A 21,261-nucleotide genomic window follows, 5' to 3' on the forward strand; every position below is an offset into this window, starting at 1 on the left:
CCCCTCCCGCCGCTCGACCACCCCCCGGGCGCGCGGCCTCTCGTGGGGCCCTGGACGGTGATGCGTGACGAGGACCCGGTCCCTCCCAGTGACGGGCTCCGGCCGCTGGGGCACCGCCCCCCAGTCGTGACCCGAGCTGACCTTCCGACCACCCTGGGGCGGCCTCGGGGGCCGGGTCCTGGGACTTCCTAGCCCCGCCGGGAGGGTCAGACACCACCTCGAAGGTGGAGGATTGGGCCCAGACACACAGTGTGAAAAGTAGCCAAAATCTTTAAAACAATCCAACTCAGCATCATGAGGGGGAAAAGTGGAACTTGGACTTTCGCACATGTGCTTTACTGTTTGTAAACCATACTCTTGGGCGCTCTGGCTGATGCAATCAGTCCTTGGCCTGAGTGAGGAGGAAAGGATCGTCCATCCTTGACCTTCAAGGGTTTGCTGCGGAAGCTGAGGGAGGCTCAGAACCTTCTCCCCTGAAGCCAGGGGTTGCCCAGTAGGAACTGGGCGCAGTCGCTCGGCCAGGGGACCCCAACCTAATTCTCATCTAAAGACCCACCTGCAGTGATGTTTGAAACCCAGCTTCCCAGGCCCCTCCCCTGGGGCCTGGGAGGAGCTGGTTTGGAGGGGAGCCTAGGAACCTGCCTTTTAACAACAGTCAAGGTTAGGTGTTTTGGGAACATACTGAAGTGATATTTTGAAGGAAGAAAGCCTGGAGTGGGGCGTGCCCCGTTGAAAGGGGCTGGCGGGGCACTGAGGGCATTGAAGTCGGGGTACAGGGATGCAAAGGTGGGCGCTGTGTTCCAGGAGCTGAAAGGAGGCCTGTGTGGTTAGTTGTCTGGTGGAAGCAGTGGGTTCTGAAGGGCCTTTGAGAGCTGCTGAAAAGCATGACTTGTTCAAGAGTTAGGGGCAGGGAGTGACACTCTAAGCTTCACGTGTTGGATCATTCCAGGGTGTTGGAGGCTTAGAGTGGAGAGATAGAGTCAGATTTAGCTAATTGAAAATCTGTTCCGGCTAGGTGCTTTCATGCATCATCTCATTCCACGCTCAAGATACTGAGTTGGGTGTTAACTCTGCTCATTTTGTAAATGAAGAAAGTGAGACGGGAGGACCTAGTGACCTGCCCAAGGTCATGAAACTCATACATGAAGGAATGGGGATCCCACTTAGTTCCTTTGTCTCCATCTCGACTCCAGCAAACCGCCGGACCACCGAAGCCTTCCGGGCACAGCGCGTTACAACTAGGGCATATCTAAGGGCCGTCCAGTCGAGTGGCTTCATTTTATAAATTGAGCACTCCAGTTGTTAGCCTTTGCTTAAGCAGTTAGGGATGGCAGAGCCAGGCCTAGACGCCCACAGACAGGAGGCTGGGGAGCCTCACGTTTGCGGAACTTTAAGCATGATCCCGATTTGGCCCACTGACTCTGATAGGCTCTCTCTGATGAGAGGGTGGACTAGATGTTCATTTCACGTTCACTCTAACTTTGACTCCATGAGGAGGATAGAGAGAAAGTCAAGAAAGGTGACAGGAAGGGTGGCACGAGCTGGATTTTCAGTCAGTGGAAGATCAATTTCTGTGACCCAAATTCTGTTCACTTAACCCCATGGTGGGTGGATTTGGGGGAGGCAGGAAGATGTGTAAGGAGGCTGCTGTGACATTCAGCCCAGATGACAGAAGCTAAGGGGTACTGAAGTGCAGATAGCTTAGTCCGGCTGCAGCTTGCCAGTGGGGAGTGCCGCGGGACGACACTGCGGAGGCAAGCGAGCAGGAGGTTGAAGTCCTGCTGGAGCCTGGATGTCTTTTCTGAGGGAGATAGGAAACTTTAAGCAAGAAAGAGACATCAGATTTGTGGCTTATTAAGGTCATGGTGGCATCATTGTGAAAGGTGACTGAAAGGAAGGAATGAGACCACGCCACTGGGGGACCATTGCAACTGCGAGCATGCCCAAAATAAGGAAGGGCAGAGGGAAAGCGGGAAGGAAGGGCCAAGTTGGTTAGACGTGTGGGAGAGAGAGAATTGATGGGTCTTTGGACCGGATGTGGGAGCAGAAATTGAAGACCTCTTCTAGGTTTGTGAGTTTAAGGTAACAGGTAGAGATGATGGAGTCCTTTACAAAAGCATGGGTTGTAGGAAGCAGATCTGTTTAGAGGGAAAAGAGGAGGTCAGTTTGGAATCTAATGAGTTTGCCGTACTAGTGGGACATGTGAATGGAAGTGAGAATAGACAGTTGAATGCTTGAGTCTAGAGCTTGAGAGAGAGAGAGATCTAGGCTAAATTCTAGATTTATGAGCAGGGAAGTGGCATGACCCAGGAGAAGATTTAGTGGAAAAGATGAGTGCCCAGGGTAGAAGCCCGAGAATCCAGACACCCAAGGATGCCTCTTGGGGCAAAGGCCGGCCTTCCTTCACAAGCCTTGCTCGAGGCTCCCACTCAAATAAGGTCTGAGAGAAGACTCCCCGGTCTCCATAGTGAAGGAATCATGTTCCTTCTCCCAGAGCACTGCTTTCAGGATGTAAGTCTGCATCAGGGGTGGGCAAGCTATTCTGGAAAGGGCCAGATAATAAATATTGTTGGCTCTGCAGGTCTCTGTCACAGCTCCACTCTGCCCATTTTATAGGGGGGAAGCAGGCATAGACAATATGTTTTTAAAAAGGGGGCTGTGTGGCTGTGTTCCAATAAAGCTTTATTTACAAAGACAAAAGGAGGATGGATTTGGCCCTGGGCCATAGTTTGCTGATCTCTGGCCTAGCTCTTACCCCATTATGTTAGGGGCAGTTACTAGTCTGTAAACTCCTTCAGCAGAAAAAGCCATCTCTTGTCTTACAGTTTCTTAGGTTTCCTGTATAGTGAGTGTTCAAAAAGCATCTGCTTGTTGGTAACAGCGTTAAAGCTGGACAGACCTTGGGGTCATTCAGTCCACTGTCATCACGTCATCATCCTGTTGTGCCCTTAGATTCAGCGACTTGCCTAAGGTCGCTGCCGTGTAGAACAGGGACTAGTATCCAGGCAGGCCTGCTGATTTGAGGCAAGCCAGTGAGCTTCACTTTCTGACAGCAAATGGATGGCTTATGCCTTCAAGAATCGCTTCCTCAGTCTTTGTTGGAAAGCCTTCCATGCGTGGCACATATGAAATAGTAACAGTGAAGACAGTAATAGTAGCTGACACCTACTGAACTCACACTAAATGTCAGGTGCTGTGCTTGGCTCTTCCAAAAATTAGCTCCTGGAATCCTCACAGCAGCCAAATGGGAGTAGGTCCTATTGTTGTCCTTGTTCAGTAGAAAAGAAATGGATGCCCAGGTGAGGTGTCTTGTATGAGATGCGGTAACTTGTATGACCACATACACAAGTTTGCCAGCGTGGAGTCGCGATACAATCTCACTTGATATGATTCTGGATTCCGTTTTCTTAGCCACTCACATTACTTGTCCAGCATACTTCCGGAGATTGTTGTGAAAGTCAAATGAAATGACATACGTTGAACTTTTTTTAAAAATTAATTAATTAATTTTGGGCTGCATTGGGTCTTTGTTGCTACGCACGGGCTTTCTCTAGTTGCGGTGAGTGGGGGCTCCTCTTCATTGCGGTGCGCGGGTTTCTTGTTGCGGTGGCTTCTCTTGTTGTGGAGCATGGGCTTCAGTAGTTGTGGCCTGTGGGCTCTAGAGCGCAGGCTCAGTAGTTGTGGTGCACGGGCTCGGTTGCTCCGCGGCATGTGGGATCCTCCCAGACCAGGGCTCGAACCCGTGTCCCCTGCATTGGCAGGCGGATTCGTAACCACTGCGTCACCAGGGAAGTCCGTGGAACACTTTTGGCATGGACAGCGTTATACGGGTTTAAGGTGAGATTGCAGGATATTTGTAGTAATGAAGAACAGCCTGGCTCTTTTTGCCAACAGCAGGAGGATGATTATGGAGAGGGAGAAGATGATGCCGAGGTCCAGCAAGAATGCCTACATAAATTTTCTACCCGGGATTATATAATGGAACCCTCCATCTTTAACACTCTAAAGAGGTATGTGAGCAAGGTTGTTTGCACTGGGAGGAGAAAGTTGTGTAATAGACCCAAAAGATGATACGTGAAATTCAGAAGAATGCGGCACGGGAATGGAAGGCCTCTAGGGGTCCCCCCACTTTAGAAGCCTGAATAACCTGTCTTCCTCCTCACCCTGCCACGGCTGTCCATCCCCATGCCCATCTGCGTCCATTTGTGTGTCACAGCTTGTTTGTTACTCTTTCCTAGGTATTTTCAGGCGGGAGGGTCTCCAGAGAACGTTATCCAGCTCTTGTCAGAGAACTACACTGCTGTGGCCCAGACCGTCAACCTGCTGGCCGAGTGGCTCATTCAGACAGGTGCTTTGTGGGGGCGGGGTCCTGGCCCTTCCCCAGCCGGACCTTTACAGAACACAGTACAGAACCGCTGGGTCATTATCATGCTGATAAACTGGAAAGGCCTTCTTTGTTTTCCTGGTTCTTTCTGTTTGTTTGTTTGTTTGTTTTCCTGGTTTTTAACACCTCTGTCAGTGAGAACTGAACTTCTTACCCATTTTCATCGGCTTGGTTTTTATCTTTGATTCAATAATTGAGGTTTACAGATAACCCGCAAATGGGATTCTCATTGAGCTGTTTTCCCTACCGTGTCGCAGAACTAGAGGATTATACAGTGCATGTCCAGTGTGTCATTTTTAAGAGGCCTCTTATAGCAAGCAGAAATGATGGCTAATTTAGGACTGGGCATGATTATGGCTTTTAGCTAATATGATCCAAGTAGAGCCTTACTGTAAATCCTCTGTGCTGAGTACAGATGACATCGTGGAGTGGGTGCTGCCCGTAAACGAGTTGACTCCCTGCTGTCACGGTCATCACACATGAGTGTGCCCCTTGGCTGGCATCTGCTCTGTTCTTCCATGGCGGAGGGGGGGATGTTTTCCATTTTGGCAATTTGTCCTTGTTCCTAGCGAGGCTTCGAAGATGTCACTGTCCTTTCCACGTAAACAAGCATCCTTGTGTGTTTTGCCCTGGACTCTTTTTTTGGGTCTTGCCATCGAATATGAGTAATATTGATTTTTACAAGAGGCCCCAGATCCTAGGTGGTCAGAAGCAGTCCTGTGATATTTGATTTGCACGTGAACTTTTGATCTGTCTCCTCTTTCTAAAATACCGCAGCGAATTGAGGGATGTCGCCATTTTCCATCTTGTGGCCTCTTCATCTTCTTGCAGGGGTTGAACCAGTGCAGGTTCAGGAAACTGTGGAGAATCATCTGAAGAGTTTATTGATCAAACACTTCGACCCCCGCAAAGCAGATTCTATCTTTACTGAAGAGGGAGAGGTGAGGGGCCGTCTTGGCGTTTGGACTCCCAGCTCCTCAGAGTCCTTTGCTGACTCCGCCTCATGGTGGAGCGTGGCGCGCTGTGTCAGTCACATGAGAGTTGGGGGCAGAAATCGGGGTGAGCCCGAACTTGCACAGAGTCCAAATGTCCTGTTAAGTGCTCTGCTCGGGGCAGGGAGATCTCGTGCGCTCAGAGTGCCTGGCGCTGGGTGTGAGGTGGACTCAGGGCCGCCCCGGCTCCGTCAGTCGCACAGCCAGAGAGCAGGGGACACATTTCTGGGGCCGCTGCATGTGGTGATGGACGAGACCGCCTGCCTCTCTCTGCTGAGGGCGTGCAGCCAGCGCGCCACGAGTCGGCGCGTGTGATGCGGCCCCTAGCCTCAGGCGCCCCAGGAAGCGCCTTTCAGTGCCTTCTCGTGAGGGGCTGGAGCTTCCACACGCTGCGGGGGCATTCGGGGCTCGGGCTCAGCCGCCCGGCCACCAAGCAGTCTCAGCAGCCCGGGGCCTGCCTCCTCCCGTGTAGGGGACCGCGGCAGAGCCAGGAGCCCAGGGGCTCTTGCTGTGTCTGCTGACACGACGTCACCTTCACTGAGGCAAAAGCTAGGCCTCCTACTTTGCTGTTTGCTTGCTTGTTGTCAGACCCCCGCTTGGCTTGAACAAATGATTGCACATACCACGTGGAGAGACCTTTTCTACAAACTGGCTGAAGCCCACCCAGACTGTTTGATGTTGAACTTCACTGTTAAGGTAGGAAGAGTCCTAGAGTCCGAGAAAAGATGAAAGTATTTATGAATGAGGGTGATTTTGACTTGGTTGGTTGTTGGTCTGTGTCCTTTGAAAAGATCCTACGTGCTTTATTTGTAAAGGTTTTCATCGTTTCACTTTAGTAAGTCATAAACATCGAGAAAGAAAAGCATAGACTTCGTATGTTTTGGGATCGAGTGGACCGTGTTTTAGGATTGGGCAGGAACAGGGGACAAAGCCTTGTGTTGGGAGAGGAGCCTCTAAGAGCGCCTGGTCCATGTCCTCTGTCTCACACACGAAGAGTCAAGGGTGGGGGCTTGACTGGGACCACCAGCCTAGTTAGTGGTGAAGCGGGGACCCGAGCAGAAGTTTGAGACCCGCGACCAGTGCCCGTCCCTCCTCACCTCAGGCCCGGCCAGCGGCCGCCTTCCTGTGGGCGCAGGGCCACGGCTCGTCAGCACTGTGTTTGGCTTACTTCCGTGTTGCAGCTTATTTCCGATGCAGGATACCAAGGGGAGATCACCAGCGTGTCCACGGCCTGCCAGCAGTTGGAGGTGTTTTCTAGAGTGCTTCGTACCTCTCTAGCTACGATTTTGGACGGAGGCGAAGAAAACCTCGAAAAGAATCTCCCTGAGTTTGCTGTAAGCGCTTTACTTGATGTGGCTCAGATTAGGAGGAGGCCGTTCGCGGGGGGCCAGCATCTTCTAATGGGAAATGCTCTTTACTGTGGAGAATGTGTGGGTCGCAGGGCACCTTCCCAGGTGGGGACTTGTGTGCAGAACTGTCGGAGTCCGACTCTTCTGTCTGCCTTTGTCATTGCTGTGGTCCTGAACCCCACACACTGTCTCCCTGCCGTCTTCCAGAAGATGGTGTGTCACGGGGAGCACACGTACCTGTTCGCCCAGGCCCTGATGTCCGTGCTGGCCCAGGAGGAGCAGGGGGGCTCGGCCGTGCGCAGGGCCGCACAGGAGGTCCAGCGCTTTGCCCAGGAGAGGTGAGAGGCTGCCTGTCAGCTCGCTCTCGCCCCTACCACATTGCCCTGTGTCCACAACCAAAGACTCTACGTCCTCCTGTTTTTGACAGCTAGGTAAACTTGCTTTTATCCAGTAGAGCTGAAAAAGTCGGGCTAATTTTAAATACGTGAAGAGAGCTTGCTTCGTAAAGTTCTGCTTCGATGAATATTTGGTAAACGATTTGCTTATCGTTGAATTCACTGTACTTATGAACCTAACTGTATTTATGAACCTAAACTCCCAATATACTGGGATTCATCAATGGCACATGGCAGCAGTCCTGAGATAGTTCTTTAGTAGTCTGATGGTTAGACTGTGGTCCATATCTTACAGAACAAAACTAGCCCCTGTTAGCTTTATTGTCTACTAATGGAGTCTGAAGATCCCTAAAAAGTGCGTGGTTCCTTTTAGGAAGCCTCTGAGCTGTACTGAACCATTCTTTCCCAGTTAGCTCTAAATGTTGCTTTCATGGGTCAGTTAGTAAACGTACCAGTGGATGAGAGAAATATGAAAAAACAAAGGGACCCCAACAGTTCAAAGTATAAATCTGAAAGGAAGGAAGGAAAAGGAGAGAGAAGGAAGGAGAGGGCAGGACAGGGCGCCTCCTCATCAATGATGGGATGTACGATTATTTTTTTTTTCATCAAGAGGCCATGACGCCAGTCAGATCACGCTCGCACTGGGCACAGCTGCCTCCTACCCCCGGGCGTGTCAGGCCCTTGGGGCTATGTTGTCCAAGGGAGCCCTGAATCCGGCCGACATCACAGTCCTGTTCAAGATGTTTACAAGCATGGACCCGCCTCCTGTTGAACTCGTAAGTTGCTTTTCATTTTAACCTTAAGATGGGACACCCTCAGTGCCTATCGGAAGTATATTCTTTTGGAAAGTTGTTGTTCCTTTTAATTCTCTGAAGTCAGCGAGTGCACATTCCTATTGAAATGTCTCTGTCCTCTCCCTGGTCCTTCCTCATCACATCCTCGGCCCTCACACACCCTGAAGCACAGGCAGCGGTGGATGTGAGTGGGCCCTCCTGCCGTGGGTGCGTGTGGACTTACCTGCCATCTCACTCCTGTGTTCCTTTTCAGTGTGTTTGTGTGTTTCTCTTCAGATCCGGGTGCCGGCCTTCCTGGACCTGTTCATGCAGTCACTCTTTAAACCAGGGGCCAGGATCAACCAGGACCACAAGCACAAGTACATCCACATCTTAGCATACGCAGCGAGCGTGGTGGAGACCTGGAAGAAGGTACTGTCAGTTCTGAGAACTCATGGAGTTTTTTAGGGAGCCAGAAACCTCCTCTCTGTGGTGTTATTTGGGAATTTTGGCTGCAGGGAATCACGGGCCCAACTAGTGTCAGAAATGTCTTTTCTAGTTTTTCTGCATAAAATAAGTCAAAGTGCTAAATGTCTCAAGGAAAGGTGCACAGCATCTATGATACTAATTTAAACTGTAATTTGAAGTGTGGCTAAAGAAACAAAACCGATTCCCTAAGCCACCGACGGATGCCGGTCTCCCTGGCGGACGGTCTCGCTGTGTGACGGGGACACTTCAGAGACAGGGACGGGGGTTTGCAGAGAGAAGGGCCGAGGCCAGGTTACCCCGACTGCAAGGATGCGGGCACCGTCGGGATTCACCAACTTCATGTGTTTTCAGAACAAGCGAGTCAGCATCAATAAAGACGAGCTGAAGTCAACATCGAAAGCTGTTGAGACTGTTCACAACTTGTGTTGCAATGAGAACAAAGGGGCGTCTGAGCTTGTGGCCGAGCTGAGCACCCTCTACCAGTGTATCAGGTGAGCACGTGGAGGTTCTAACCCTGATTCTCCAGGGAGGAGGGGTTTGAGCTTTCGTATTAAAAGCTCAAAAAATAAAACAGATTCAGAGATACCTATTCATCGTATTTATTTTCCCTTTCGTAAATAGAGAGCGAGCACTTTAAACTGTTCTAGCAGCATGAGTAATTTTCAGGTGTTTACTTGCCAGAAGTCCGTTTGCAAATTAGACTAAGAAAAAGGAAGACCAACCAGAATTACAAAAATTGACTTGAAGGAGAGGCTCTATTTACAGTAAAAGTTAGACCAACAAAGTATCACCTAGACAGAAATGGTGGGTGTCATGCCAGTTATTTAAATAAGCATTCACTAGAAAAGCTGACACACAGGGGTGTCCTCTTAGGCTTTTGAATCTTCCTCCATTAATTTGTACTAGTGACAAAGAAAGGGTTTGCTAAATAAAAGTAAGCTTCAGCCCAGTCCACCAAGCTCATGGAGTGTTGCATGAATGGTCTTTTCCTTTCAAACCAGCAAAGTTGGTCCCAAGTCAGCTGAGCGTGGGATTCGGGTTCTCGAGCAGCGCGTTTGAGAGGGTGCTGGTCTCGTCAGCCTGTTCTCAGCTCATCGTGTCTCCCTGGCAGAGCACGTTGTAGAGTGGGTTGACGGGCTGGCTTGAGTTGGTGGTGTTTGTTTTGGTGTTTGCCCTTTAGAAAATTTTGTTTAAAGGAAGCGTTCTCCCTTGTTTACCTGTAGGTTTCCAGTGGTGGCCATGGGTGTGCTGAAGTGGGTGGACTGGACTGTGTCAGAGCCGAGGTACTTCCAGCTGCAGACGGACCACACCCCGGTGCACCTGGCACTGCTGGACGAGGTAGGGGCTGCGGACCCCCCAGCTCCGGGTCCGAGGCTCCCGCACGTCTGTTCCCCGCCTTCAGAAGGCAGTCCTTCCGGAGCTGGTTATTTCTGTTCTAAACGAGGAGTTTCCTTTTAAGGAGCTAGTTTCGTTGACTCCACAGATCTCTCCGTTTTTATCAAGTGTCCCTGAAAGGATGAGGAATGGGTCAGAGGCTGGCCGGCCCCGGGCCGAGTGCTGGGCCCGCCGTCCTCAGCCACGAGCTGTCTTTGGTGACGGTTCTCTGGGGCTGGCGGGGAGCCCAGAGGCCCAGCCGTAGCGCTCAGGGCGGCTCCCTTTGGCCTCTTTGTAGATCAGCACCTGCCACCAGCTCCTCCACCCACAGGTCCTGCAGCTGCTGGTGAAGCTCTTCGAGACAGAGCACTCCCAGCTGGACGTGATGGAGCAGGTGAGCGGGCAGCCCTCGGGCTGGGCTGCACAGCGGGAAGGCGGCCCCTTTCTCAGCCTTGTCGCCCCGCCCGTGCAGCTCGAGTTGAAGAAGACCCTCCTGGACAGGATGGTGCACCTGCTGAGCCGGGGCTACGTGCTCCCCGTGGTCAGTTACATCCGCAAGTGTCTGGAGAAGCTGGACACCGACATCTCCCTCATTCGCCACTTTGTGACTGAGGTCAGCGCGCGCCGGTTACCGCTTTCCCCGGCAGCGCCCTCCTTGGCTTGATGTAGTCATCTGGTACCGCACTCCGGGAGCTGTGCCGTCGGATGGTCACGGTGATGACAGTGACACGGATGCCAGTCTACCAGGCATCTCCTACCTGCAGGAACAGTGTTTTACCTGCCTGGCCCCTGGGCGTCTTAATGTCGGAGATTGTCGGCAGGAAGCAGAATGGCGGGGGTTGGGGGAGGGGTCTCGCCGCACTGTTGCCGTCTGACTGGTAGTCGGAGCCGCTCACAGGCTGTGCTCCCCGTAGGTGCTCGATGTCATCGCGCCCCCCTACACCTCTGACTTCGTGCAGCTTTTCCTTCCTATCCTGGAGAACGACAGCATCGCCGGCACCATTAAAACAGAAGGGGAACACGACCCTGTGACGGAGTTTATAGGTAGGGTTGGCGTGAGCGTCTCTTGGCTGCAGTTTTCAATGTCATTGTTTCCCTCCTGTTTCTAACCCAGTGCCTGTTTCCCTTCTGTTGGTTAAAGCTCACTGCAAGTCTAACTTCATCTTGGTGAACTGATTCAGAGCATCCTCCAGAGCTGGAGCAGAGCATTCCAGGAGACCCACCATGGGAAAGCCCTTTCCAGAAGCTGTCGCTGAAGAGGCCCAGGCAGCCTCTTGGAAATGGGCTGTGGCGGGAGGAGGTGGAGAACTGTTTTACAAAGGAAGCTGTTAGCAGTGTAACGGCTATTAGGAAGAGTCCCCTCTCCTCGTGAGTCCAGGGCTGCCCCCAGGTCCTGTTGACAGTATTCATTTCCCCCAGTAGCGGAACTAGGTTCCCGTTACCTCTTGGGATGTAGCCAACTGTCAGCCCCGGGGGTGGTGGAAATTCAGAAACTGAGAGGCTTAGATGAACTCTTTTCAGAGTTGGTTTAAGTTTTCTCACAAGGCTCCATTGGTTAGTTCATATTATTGCAATTGCTTTCATTTTCCGAGAACAAATAAAAAGCCCTTCTGCGGTTGGAAGGTGTAGGTCCCGGTGTTAATGTTGTTTTCGTGTGTAAATAAAGCACTCAGATTCAGTTCTGGTGTGAAGTGTGCATTTTATTCATCCCTTGGGCAACCTGAGATCGCCATCCCCCCTCGGCCCTACCATCGATTTCTCAGGGTGACAGAGGAACTGGTGATGACAAGTCTGAAATGTTCCACCTCTTAAATACATCACAGACCACAGTTGCCAAATGATTTATTGAAGAAAACGGAGGTCACATCATTCACCGCCTGGTGGATCACGCTTCTCCAGGTAGATGGTGCGCTGCCGTCCTCCCGGCAGGAAGCCGTCCTGTGCAGGTGCTGGGTCGTCCCCCCGGCGACTCCCATCCCCCGGGAACGCGTTCAGCCCGTGCGGCATCGCGGCGGCCATCCCTCCTGGGCGCCCAGGGCTGTCACCGGCCATCACATATGTGGCTGCCAACCCCCAGTTCCTTCAAACCACGGCAGTACCACCCCAGTGCCCATGAAGGTGGGATCCTCTCTGGTTACGGCTCATGCGACAATTTCTTTAAGAGCCGCTCCTCTGGAGACGTCTGCCTTAAACGATGGGGTCCCCAAACGTGCAGTTCTCCTCGATGGCAAGGTTGTAGTTGGCACCCTTGCCACCTCTGTAGGCGCTGGTCACTATGCGCATCCAGCCCCGCTCACCCTGTGAGGAGTGGGACCGTGCGTCAGCTCAGATCCTGTCTGCTCTCTGCATAGACTGACCCCCTCCCCTCCTCACTCAGCCTCAGGCTCAGGGGGCCTGCAGCGTCCCAGCCACCCGCTCGGCTGCCCCTTCCCTTTCCTGGGACCCCTGTTCGGAAATAGCTTTTGTGAAATATCCAACTTGGTTAATATTCAACACGAGGGGTGCATGGCCCTGTATGCCGAGAGCTAATTAACTAAAATGTTGATCGACTCTTTAGACCAGATGACTCGACTACCTATTAATATCCCCATTTATAGTAGTTTAATAAAAAATATTGACATTTCATCACTTCGACATAAATCACCTTCCCTGGGCTTCCCTGGTGGCGCAGTATTTGAGGGTCCGCCTGCCGATGCAGGGGACACGGGTTCATGCCCCGGTCCAGAAGGATCCCACGTGCCGCGGAGCGGCTGGGGCCGGGAGCCATGGCCGCTGAGCCTGCGCGTCCGGAGCCTGTGCTCCGCAACACTTCCTATACCCTCGCTCATCCGCTGAGGATGCGAGGGAGGCCCCGGGGCGCAAAAAAAAAAAAAAAAAAAAAAAAAATCACCTTCCCTGATTTCATAACAATGAATTTGTGTCTTCAGCTGTTAATGGTTAATACTAGGTCTTAGAAAGGAAAATTCTGGCAGTTAATTTAATTCCCCTGGGTTTTTGACTCAACTCAAAAAGTATTTTTGAAGAAACTCCACAGTATTACTTAGGAGAGCCGAAAGTATGGCAAGAAAAAGAATGAGATGGTTGTAAAGGAATAAAAGCTAGCTAAACGGAAACTTCTAAAGCAGCATTTCTTAGCCCCCATTCCCCTCAGGAGACATCTGTCAATGTCTGCAGACGTTTTCTGGTTGTCACAGCTGGGGAGCGGGGAGGAGCATCTGGCATCTACCGGGTAGGGGCCGGGGATGCTGCTAAACGCGCTGCGAGGCACAGGACGGGGACAGCCCCCGTGCAGCACAGAAGGACCTCACCCCACGTGTCTGGAGCCTGAAGCCCCTCTGCTCAGAGCCGCGGTTCTCAGCTACAAAACCCCCAGAACCATCCAAGTGAGAGGAGTCGCAGTGGAAATGTCTTACCCATGGTTCGCCCCACGAATTCCGGACGATCCAGTACTCCGTCCCATGGCTGACACCCCAGCCGGCCACGGAGACTATGTGGTTTATGTAGGCCCTGTCGTGGTATTCAGCATAGATGCCACCGGTGTAGTTAGACATCTTATCCGTTGCCATTATACCGCAGCTGAGAGCAAGCAGGGAAAGAATGAGCGCTTTCAATGGCCATCGTTGACCATCGTTAGGAAGAGCCGTGTGGATCCAACTCAGATAACGCGCACCTGATGATTCTGCCCAAACTTCTGTAGTTACTCACCTGGTGTCCTCCCTACTGAAGCTGTACCAGCCGCCCCAGAGCACTGGCTACACTCTGGGAGCTGTCCATGGATGTGTCCTTCCCTCACAATAATCCTAGGAGGGGCACATGGGCTACTGAGCTTTACTTTTGAGAAAACTCACGTGGCAGCTGTGTCTCCAGCCTTGTGCGTAAAGTTGGCCAGAAGGAAAGGGGTGAAAATCACCCGGGTCCTGTTTACTGGAAGCGTGCACGCCCTCCGCGGGCAGGGGTCTCAAAGCTCCTCACCTGATGGGGCCCTTCGCATAGATTTCTGCCATCATCTTTTCCCTCCCGGAGACGGAGCCGTAGTCGCCAACTTTCCAGAGGGTGTAGTTCTTGATGACATGGCACTCTCTGAATTCAGTGCATGTTCCACACTGGTTAAACTTGTCACACTCTGGGGACAGCACGGAAAGTCAGCGTGAGGCCATTTCCCTGTTAACCCCTGAACAAAGTAGCATGCCCAGACCCAAATGCCACTTTTCTAACTGAATGCTCCATCCATCAGCTAATAATGGAAATCTTCTTGCCCTCGGGTGTTTAATTACCCTCTTCTTCCAGCTGCAGGAGTTATAAAAAGCCTTTCCCCAGGCCTCGGTGGAAAGAAACGTTAATTAGCACATAGTAGGCGCTCAAAAACGTGTTAATTAGCACATAGTAGGTGCTCAAAAGCTCCACTTTTCCTTTAAAGCTGGGAGAAAGGCCTTTGCACAATACAGCTGAGAATAGAGTGTAATTAAATTATTCACTTTTAATAAGATTGCATTGTTAGCTATGTATTACTCACTTTTTTTTTTTTTTTTTTTTTTTTTGCAGTACGCGGGCCTCTCACTGCTGTGGCCTCTCCCGTTGTGGAGCACAGGCTCCGGACGCGCAGGCTCAGCGGCCATGGCTCACGGGCCCAGCCGCTCCGCGGCATGTGGGATCTTCTCGGACCGGGGCAAGAACCTGCGTCCCCTGCATCAGCGGGTGGACTCTCAACCACTGCGCCACCAGGGAAGCCCCTATTATTCACTTTTAATAAGACTGTATTATTTCCCCACGTTTGAGGAAAAAATAAGCATTTTCTTATTACTTCAGTCTGAGAAGTTATCAATAGGCCACAAAAAAAAGTGCAGCTATTAGATCTGGAAGACTCCACACTGTCTCCTGCATCCTTCCTGGGCCCTAGGCAGTATTACTTCTCACCTTGTCCATCCTACCTCGGCCCACGGCACCACTTTCTACTGCTTTCACATTACCTATTTCTGTTATAGTTTTGTATCTATCCAGACTCCTTCCCCAAGACATTAAACTCCTTGAGGACTAAACTGTTGGTTTAATTTGTCCCTTGGACACCAAATGCCCAGGACAACCTGAAAAAAGGTGGATCTGTGGCCACATTTTCTAACACAAAGACAGGACTACTGGAACTTGCCTGGTGGCGCAGCGTTTAAGAATCCGCCTGTCAGTGCAGGGTACACGGGTTTGGTCCCTGGTCGGGGAAGATCCCACATGCCGCGGAGCAACTAAGGCTGTGCGCCACAACTACCGAGCCTGCACTCTAGAGCCCACAAGCCACAACTACTGAGCCTGCACTCTAGAGCCCATGAGCCACAACTACTGAGCCTGTGTGCCACAACTACTGAAGCCCGTGCGCCTAGAGCCCGTGCTCCGCAACAAGAGAAGCCACCGCAATGAGAAGCCCGCACACCGCAACAAAGAGTAGCCCCTGCTCACTGCAACTAGAGAAAGCCTGCGTGCAGCAACGAAGACCCAACACAGCCAAAAAAAAAAAAAAAAAAGACAGGACTACTTATTGCAAACAATCAGGTGCCGATGAGTTCCATCTGGCCCTGTTGTACTAGGTGGGCTGGAGGGGCCTGGCCGAGGACAGACAAGACCAGTTCTGGGTGGATCGGGGCTCCGAAGACCACCTGGTTCCCGATTCTGAGCCCTCGGGGGCCCTCCCTGCTCCCCTTCATCCTGGACACCTCTCCTTGGTTCTCTGAACCCTGCTGCATTTATTACTTCAACAACTCACTGGACCAGTTTGGGGAGATGCCTTCTGGCTGGGCAATACTGCCTGGGAGGCAAGGCGGGGGCAGCCTGTGGGCGTGGGATGGCACCTTCAGAAGGTACAGGGGCCTGAGCACACCTTTCACAGATGGAAGCGGGGGCAGAAAAGCCCCCCAGGCTCCCCACACACACCCCGTCCTCCCCACTCCTGTCTCAAAAGGCCTTTTGAGTTGGTCTCAGCTCTTTGCTCTGGTTACGAGGGAGCTCAGACAGGTGACTTAAAACTACCCACTGTGGGGTTAGGGTTTGGACTTTTTCTTTCCTTGGGTTTCCAAGGGGAGCACCCTGAAAGGACCGTGCCGACTCCAGGGCCCCAGGTCAGCTTGCATCCGCTGGTTCCTGCAGCACCCCCGGCTCCAAATCCACCCAGATGCAGGCGGCCAGGACCAGGGTCTCGAACCAGGCCGGGCCCGCCTGCTTCCTGCTTGCTCGCCATACCCGGCTCCTGGAAAACACTCCTCCCTTGATGAGCGTTCCCCTTACAAAGGGCCATGAAACCACCAAAATGCCAACACGTCAAAACCCAAACACCAGGGCCCGGCCTGGCTGCCGGGCACGCAGGCTGGAGACCCCCATCCCGAGTCCTTTTTTGTTGGCCTTCCCACCAAGGATGCCAGGCCCCACCTTTACCGTCCCCCACCCCGTCCCACGAGACACACGGCGGCAGGGGCCTCCCAGCTCCGTCCCGCCCTTCCCCAGGGACCCGGCCACATATGTGTGTGTGTGTGTGCGCGCGCGTCTGGGGGATGAGCGGGCCCTACCTTGGTCCTTGGCCTGGTAGTTGTTACAGGTCTCATCGGGGATGCCGTGCCGGTGGGCGTACTCCCACACCGGCAGGTCATTGCCCCCCTCGCACGAGCCGGCGTTGCCGCAGTCGATCACGTGCTGCACGGACAGCAGTGTGGAGGGCCACGCCCCCTTCCGCTTGATGTTGATTCGGTCTGCGGGGGCAGCACCCATGCTGGTCAGCACCCGCCCCGCTGCCTGCTGCTCCAGGGGCCACGCATCCCTCTCTGGAGGGCCCTCCCCTGCTCCCTGGGGGCCCTGCTCTCCAGAGAGGCCTCCCGGGCCCTTCCTGGCACCGATGCCCACCCTTCCCCCACTACAAGTTCCATCTGGGCAGGGCCGGGCGTGTCCCGCCTGAAGGCTGGTAGATCCCCCAGGGCACTGGGGAGCCAGACTAGGGGCCGGTCGGCGACCCCACTCTCACTCCCCACGCGCCTGGGCCCACACACCCCACGGGGCAGCTGGGGACGGCTGAGGGCAGCCATGGCCCCCCGCTCCTTGCCCCCCTTTCCCTGCACAGACAGCATCCTGCGGGGCCCTGCAGCCAACCCTACCACGGGCCCGCCACCTTGCTTTCCGCCCTCCTGGAGCGAGGATTCCGCAGCCTCCCATCTCGTGGCCGCATCCCGAGTTCCCACCTCCAGGTCAGAACTCACCACAGCTGCGCCTGTTCCTTCCCTGATGACTACGAGCAAGCGGCCAGGCCCTCCACCCACCAGCAGCCCCCTCCAGGCGCCCCCCTCCTTCCCTCCTGCAGCCCCAGGCCCCCTACACCCCTGGGGCCACCTCCTAGGCCCTTGGGCCCACAGGTCTTTACATGCGGCCCTGTGACCAGCCCCGGGCTTGTGGAACCCACGGCCCGTCACCAGCACGTGCCCCAGCCCTTCCCCCAGCGCCCCTGGACGCACCGTCCAGTGCTCTTCCGCGGACAGCCCTCTGCAGAACCCCTTGTGCGGGTGAGCCCCGCCCTCCAGGCCCCCGCAGGTCTCCCCAAGCTCCTTCTCAGCAGCCTCCTGCCGCGCCCGCGCTGGGTGCTCAAGCCTCCTCCCCGGCCTTGCTGACCCTGCAGCTGACCGCTTCACCCAGTAACCCCTCCCGCCTGAGGGAACCGGCCCGTCCTTCAGCTCTTGGTGTCCAAACTGGGTCCCAACACGGAACAGGGAGCCAGCTTACGCAGGCTCTGCGGGCAAGTCAGGGTTTTGTTCTATCTGCCTGAAACCTTGGAGGGTTTCAAATGGAACAGAAAAGGGACCCGGCCTGGGTCTGAGGTGCTCCGCCAGGGGAGCGGCAGGCGGACCGGGCGGCAGCTCCGCAGCGGTGCTTGTAAGGTAGAGTGCAGCCCTGCGGCCCGATGTTCTGAGGGTGGAAAGCAGGAGGCCAGCTGCCTCTGGGCCTGGGCCTGAGTGAGGGAGGGTGGCATCTCCTGGAGTGATCAGGGAGGCCAGGGAAGAACCGGTTTGGGGGTGAGGGTGGTGGCAGAAAAGAGGAGCACTTGAGGTCTGAGGTGCCCCGCGGGGGTGTGTGAAGGCCGAGTCCAGGTGCAGGGTGCCGGGGAGCCCAGTGTCCAGAAGTTAAGCGGGGGTATGAAGGAGGGGCTGGTGAGGCAGAGACCGGGGGGCCTGTGGCTAAAGGCGAGGAAAACATTTTGGGGAGGGGCTGATCGAGCACAACAGGGCGGGGCGAGGCCCAGGGGCAACCACCAGACCTGCCCCCCCGGCGGCCCGTGCCGGTGACCTTGGCGAGGAGCTGGCAGGCGACTGGAGGGGGTCGGGTTGGCAGGGAGAAGGTGGGGACCGCAGGCCCCTCCAGGAGCCCAGAAGTGGGGTGGCGGCTGGAGACGGGGTGGGGTTCAGTGATGGCCAGGTCTGAGCATCGGCAGGGATGGCCTTGTCCAGGGGCTCAGACGCTGGACGGCCGGGGACGGGAGGGAAGGCGAGCTATGACCAGCTGCAGTAGGTGGCGGCTGGGCCAGGCACCGTGGAAGTCCCCTTCTGGGGGCTTCTGTTTTCTCGGTGAAAGAGGAAGAGGATGCCTGCTGTCAGGGAGGCCGTCAGGGGTTGGAGAGCAAGAGGAGAGAAGCAGTCGTGTGCCCGGGAGACTCCACTGCAGCAAGTGGAGGGCGGACCTCCGGAACAGGGACACGCCATCCCCTCCAGGGCCGCCCGCCCCCCGCACTCCTCTGCAGATGCAAATCTTGGCATGTGACTCCCTCCCTAAGATCCCTCAGGCTTCTGCCCGGCCCCTCCCCTGGGGGTAGGGCCCCTGGTGACCTTCTCAGCTTCCCCCACCCACCCTTAGGCCCCTGCCACAAAGGCCCTCTCAGTTCCTCCAGGCCAGGGAGTGCCAGGCCTTAGCCCTGAGCCTCTGGCTCGAGGCCCGCCCACACCCTGCCTGCCTGCCTGCCTGCCTGCCTGCCCGCCTGCAGGGCCCCTGAAGTCTCCCAGCAGCTCCAGTGGTTAAGCCTCTGCTCCACATTCTCCAGGGGCCCTGTCCATCTCCATCCCGGTCAGGGGCCTCCCCAGCTGCCCAGAAGAGCTCCTACACCTTAAAATGGGGCTCAGGGAGTTCCCTGGTGGCCCAGTGGTTAGGACTCAGCGTGTTCACTGCTGTGGGCCGGGGTTCAACCCCTGGTTGGGGAACTAAGATCCTGCAAGCCGCGGGGTGCAGCCAAAACAAATTTTTTGAATAAAATAAAACAAAATAAAATGGGGCTCAGCCTACCCGCCCCCACCCTCCCCCTTCCTGAAGGGTCAGAAGTACAACCCAGCCCCCAAGAGAGATGGGGCAGGGCCACCACGAGACCCTGCCAGATGCCCCCAGTACAGCTGGCTGGCCCTGGGGTCCAGACGCCAGCCCTACCCCTCATCCTAAAGACAGCCCAGCTTCCGCGCTCTGCTCCTGGCTGTCACTCGCACAAAGGCCTAGTCTCCTGACCTCCCTGCCAGAGCCTCAGTTTCCTCATCTGCAAAGTGGGAGCAATCACAGGGCAGCCAGGAGGCTTAAATGGGATGAGACGTCGAGCATAGGCTGGGGTGGTAGCCACACATTGGCTTAACACAATGCCACAGGGCAGGAGTTTGAAAGATTCCGGCGTGACTGCAGGGTCCCGGAACCCCGAGCTGAATGAAGGCCCAGGCTGGTGTGAAGTCCCCCTCCCTCCCCTACCGAGGCAGGCCCAGCAGCCTTCTAGAGCAGCGCTGACTTCGGATCCCTCCCCGCCCCCCAACCCCGGCCTTGAGGTTTCCTGGCCTCGAGGTTTCCCGCCCTCGCTGCAGCCAGGCGGCTAAGGCCCAGATGAGGAAACGGCCAGCCTTGCTCAATGTTCCAAGCCCAGGGCAGGCATTCATTTCAAATATTAACTACGCTGAAAAGCAGCTTCACTTCCGCATACCCAAACACCAGCAGGGTGTTCGGTGAGTTTGTGGTTTGATCCCCAAGAGCCCAGGTCACAAGCTTCGGGACAGATAAGGCTCCTGGGAGCCGTTTGTCACAGGTCTTCAGTCCTGTGACTGCCGGGCATCCACTCCCTTAGGCCTGACGCAGACACCGCCCCATGCCAGGCTGAGTCCTGGCACAGAACTGCAGGCCCCTGGGACCCTGGGCTGCAGCTGCCGGTACTGACAAAGAAGGCAGCTGGACGGGCCCTCCTGGCCCAGTCAAGAGGGGCCGCAGTCCCCGACCTACCCGCCATGGCACTGGTGCTGCCGTGGGCCCAGCAGGAGCCACAGTACTGGGGGATGTGCTGGTTCCTGGTGACACTGGCGTAGTTGACCCCATTCACGTTGCGCCAGTCCCAGCTCTTGGGCAGATCCGATGAGGACAGGTACTCGTGAGGCCGGGGGTATGTCCTGGGAACAGACCACCACCACCGGAATCAGCACTGGGGCCCCTGGGGGTCGGGCGCTCAGGCACCTTCCCCAGCGCCCTCTCCCCTCCCCAAACTGAGAGCGAGCGAGAAAGGGCCATCCCAGCCAGGAGACGCCCCTGCCCGCTCAGAATCTCAAGTGGGCAGGGCACACACGCGCCACCCCCAGTGCAGGAACCAGACCGCTCCGCCAGCGATGCTCCAAATGCCAGGGCGGCGAGGCTGGCCTGCCTCCTGCACCGGTGCGCCTCGTCCAACCCCACAAATGTGAAAGAGCGCGCCCCCAAAGCAACGGGGCTGGCCCTGACCCTCAGAGGTCAAGGGAGGCTGGGCGTCCTGGTTCCTGGCACCCCAAGGAGGCGGGAGGGTCCCCCAGGCGGGAGAGGGCGCGAAGCCCCGGGAGATGGGCAGCCCCTGCCCCCAGCCACCCCGACCTGCGCCCCAGCTGGGTGAGCTGGTCCCCCCGCAGGGGCCGGTAGCAGCCGCGGCCCGGGCGGAAGTGGAGGCCGGCCCGCGCCGCGCCCGCCGGCAGCACGAGCAGCAGTAGCACCAGCTGCGCCGGCCCGGACGACGCCATGGCTCCCTCGCCGGTGCGATCGGACCCCGACTCGAATCCCAACTCGGATCCTAACTCGGATCCCGCGCCGGTAGCTCCTCCGCCAGCCTCCGCCCCGGCCGCCCCGCCCGGCCCTTAAGGTGGCTGCGCGCGGGCGGGACACTCCCCCGGGGCGGGGCGCGCGGATGCCCCCGGTGACCCGGCCCCGCCCCGCCCGGCCGCCCGGCCCGCCGCCCGGACTCGGGTCACGCGCCAGGCCTCGGCTGACCCCAGACCCGACCCGGCCACCAGCCACGAGCCTCCCATCCGTCAGACCTCATTCACGCTCGGGCATCCCCAGCCTTGGATTCTTGGGACCCTTGGCCCTGGAGAGGTGCCCCTCTCCCCGCATCCCACGTGGGCCCAGGCCTCCGGGGATGGGCAGGGGGGTCTCCCCGCAGGACTGTGCCCTGGTCTAGCTTTCTGAAGGCCACTTCCCGAAGGCCCAGGCCCTTTCTGGAGAGACACTTTCCCT

At 55.7% G+C, this 21,261-nt stretch overlaps 2 protein-coding genes across 2 annotated transcripts; one reads left to right on the top strand and one right to left on the bottom strand.

Moving 5' to 3' along the window:
- Window positions 1-564: 564 nt before the first annotated feature.
- NELFCD (negative elongation factor complex member C/D) lies at window positions 565-11,178 on the top strand. The gene is made up of 15 exons (XM_007449464.1): window positions 565-660; window positions 3,895-4,010; window positions 4,239-4,348; window positions 5,216-5,325; window positions 5,965-6,072; window positions 6,558-6,710; window positions 6,933-7,063; window positions 7,731-7,896; window positions 8,191-8,325; window positions 8,734-8,873; window positions 9,606-9,720; window positions 10,055-10,150; window positions 10,229-10,369; window positions 10,671-10,800; window positions 10,898-11,178. The coding sequence occupies exons 1-15, from the start codon at window positions 565-567 to the stop codon at window positions 10,930-10,932; spliced, it is 1,782 nt and encodes a 593-aa protein (XP_007449526.1). The 3' UTR covers window positions 10,933-11,178.
- A 765-nt stretch (window positions 11,179-11,943) lies between these two features.
- CTSZ (cathepsin Z) lies at window positions 11,944-20,929 on the bottom strand. The gene is made up of 6 exons (XM_007449465.1): window positions 20,626-20,929; window positions 20,011-20,174; window positions 16,302-16,481; window positions 13,729-13,879; window positions 13,170-13,332; window positions 11,944-12,054 (listed from the first exon to the last, which is right to left on the bottom strand). Exons 1-6 carry the CDS (start codon window positions 20,766-20,768, stop codon window positions 11,944-11,946), a joined length of 912 nt encoding a protein of 303 aa, XP_007449527.1. The 5' UTR covers window positions 20,769-20,929.
- Window positions 20,930-21,261: the final 332 nt, after the last annotated feature.

Source organism: Lipotes vexillifer, unplaced genomic scaffold (genome assembly GCF_000442215.2).
Source record: "Lipotes vexillifer unplaced genomic scaffold, Lipotes_vexillifer_v1.1 scaffold524, whole genome shotgun sequence".
Lineage (NCBI taxonomy): Eukaryota > Metazoa > Chordata > Mammalia > Artiodactyla > Lipotidae > Lipotes > Lipotes vexillifer.

Excerpts from the sequence above, each read along its gene's own strand:
- CTSZ (XM_007449465.1), bottom strand. The coding sequence starts at position 20,768 with ATGGCGTCGTCCGGGCCGGCGCAGCTGGTGCTACTGCTGCTCGTGCTG. Across the intron at positions 20,175-20,625 it reads CTCACCCAGCTGGGGCGCAG|GACATACCCCCGGCCTCACG; the intron begins GTCGGGGTGGCT and ends GTCTGTTCCCAG. Across the intron at positions 16,482-20,010 it reads CAGCACCAGTGCCATGGCGG|ACCGAATCAACATCAAGCGG; the intron begins GTAGGTCGGGGA and ends CTGCCCCCGCAG.
- NELFCD (XM_007449464.1), top strand. The coding sequence starts at position 565 with ATGTTTGAAACCCAGCTTCCCAGGCCCCTCCCCTGGGGCCTGGGAGGA. Across the intron at positions 8,874-9,605 it reads ACCCTCTACCAGTGTATCAG|GTTTCCAGTGGTGGCCATGG; the intron begins GTGAGCACGTGG and ends GTTTACCTGTAG. Across the intron at positions 10,801-10,897 it reads CCCTGTGACGGAGTTTATAG|CTCACTGCAAGTCTAACTTC; the intron begins GTAGGGTTGGCG and ends TGTTGGTTAAAG.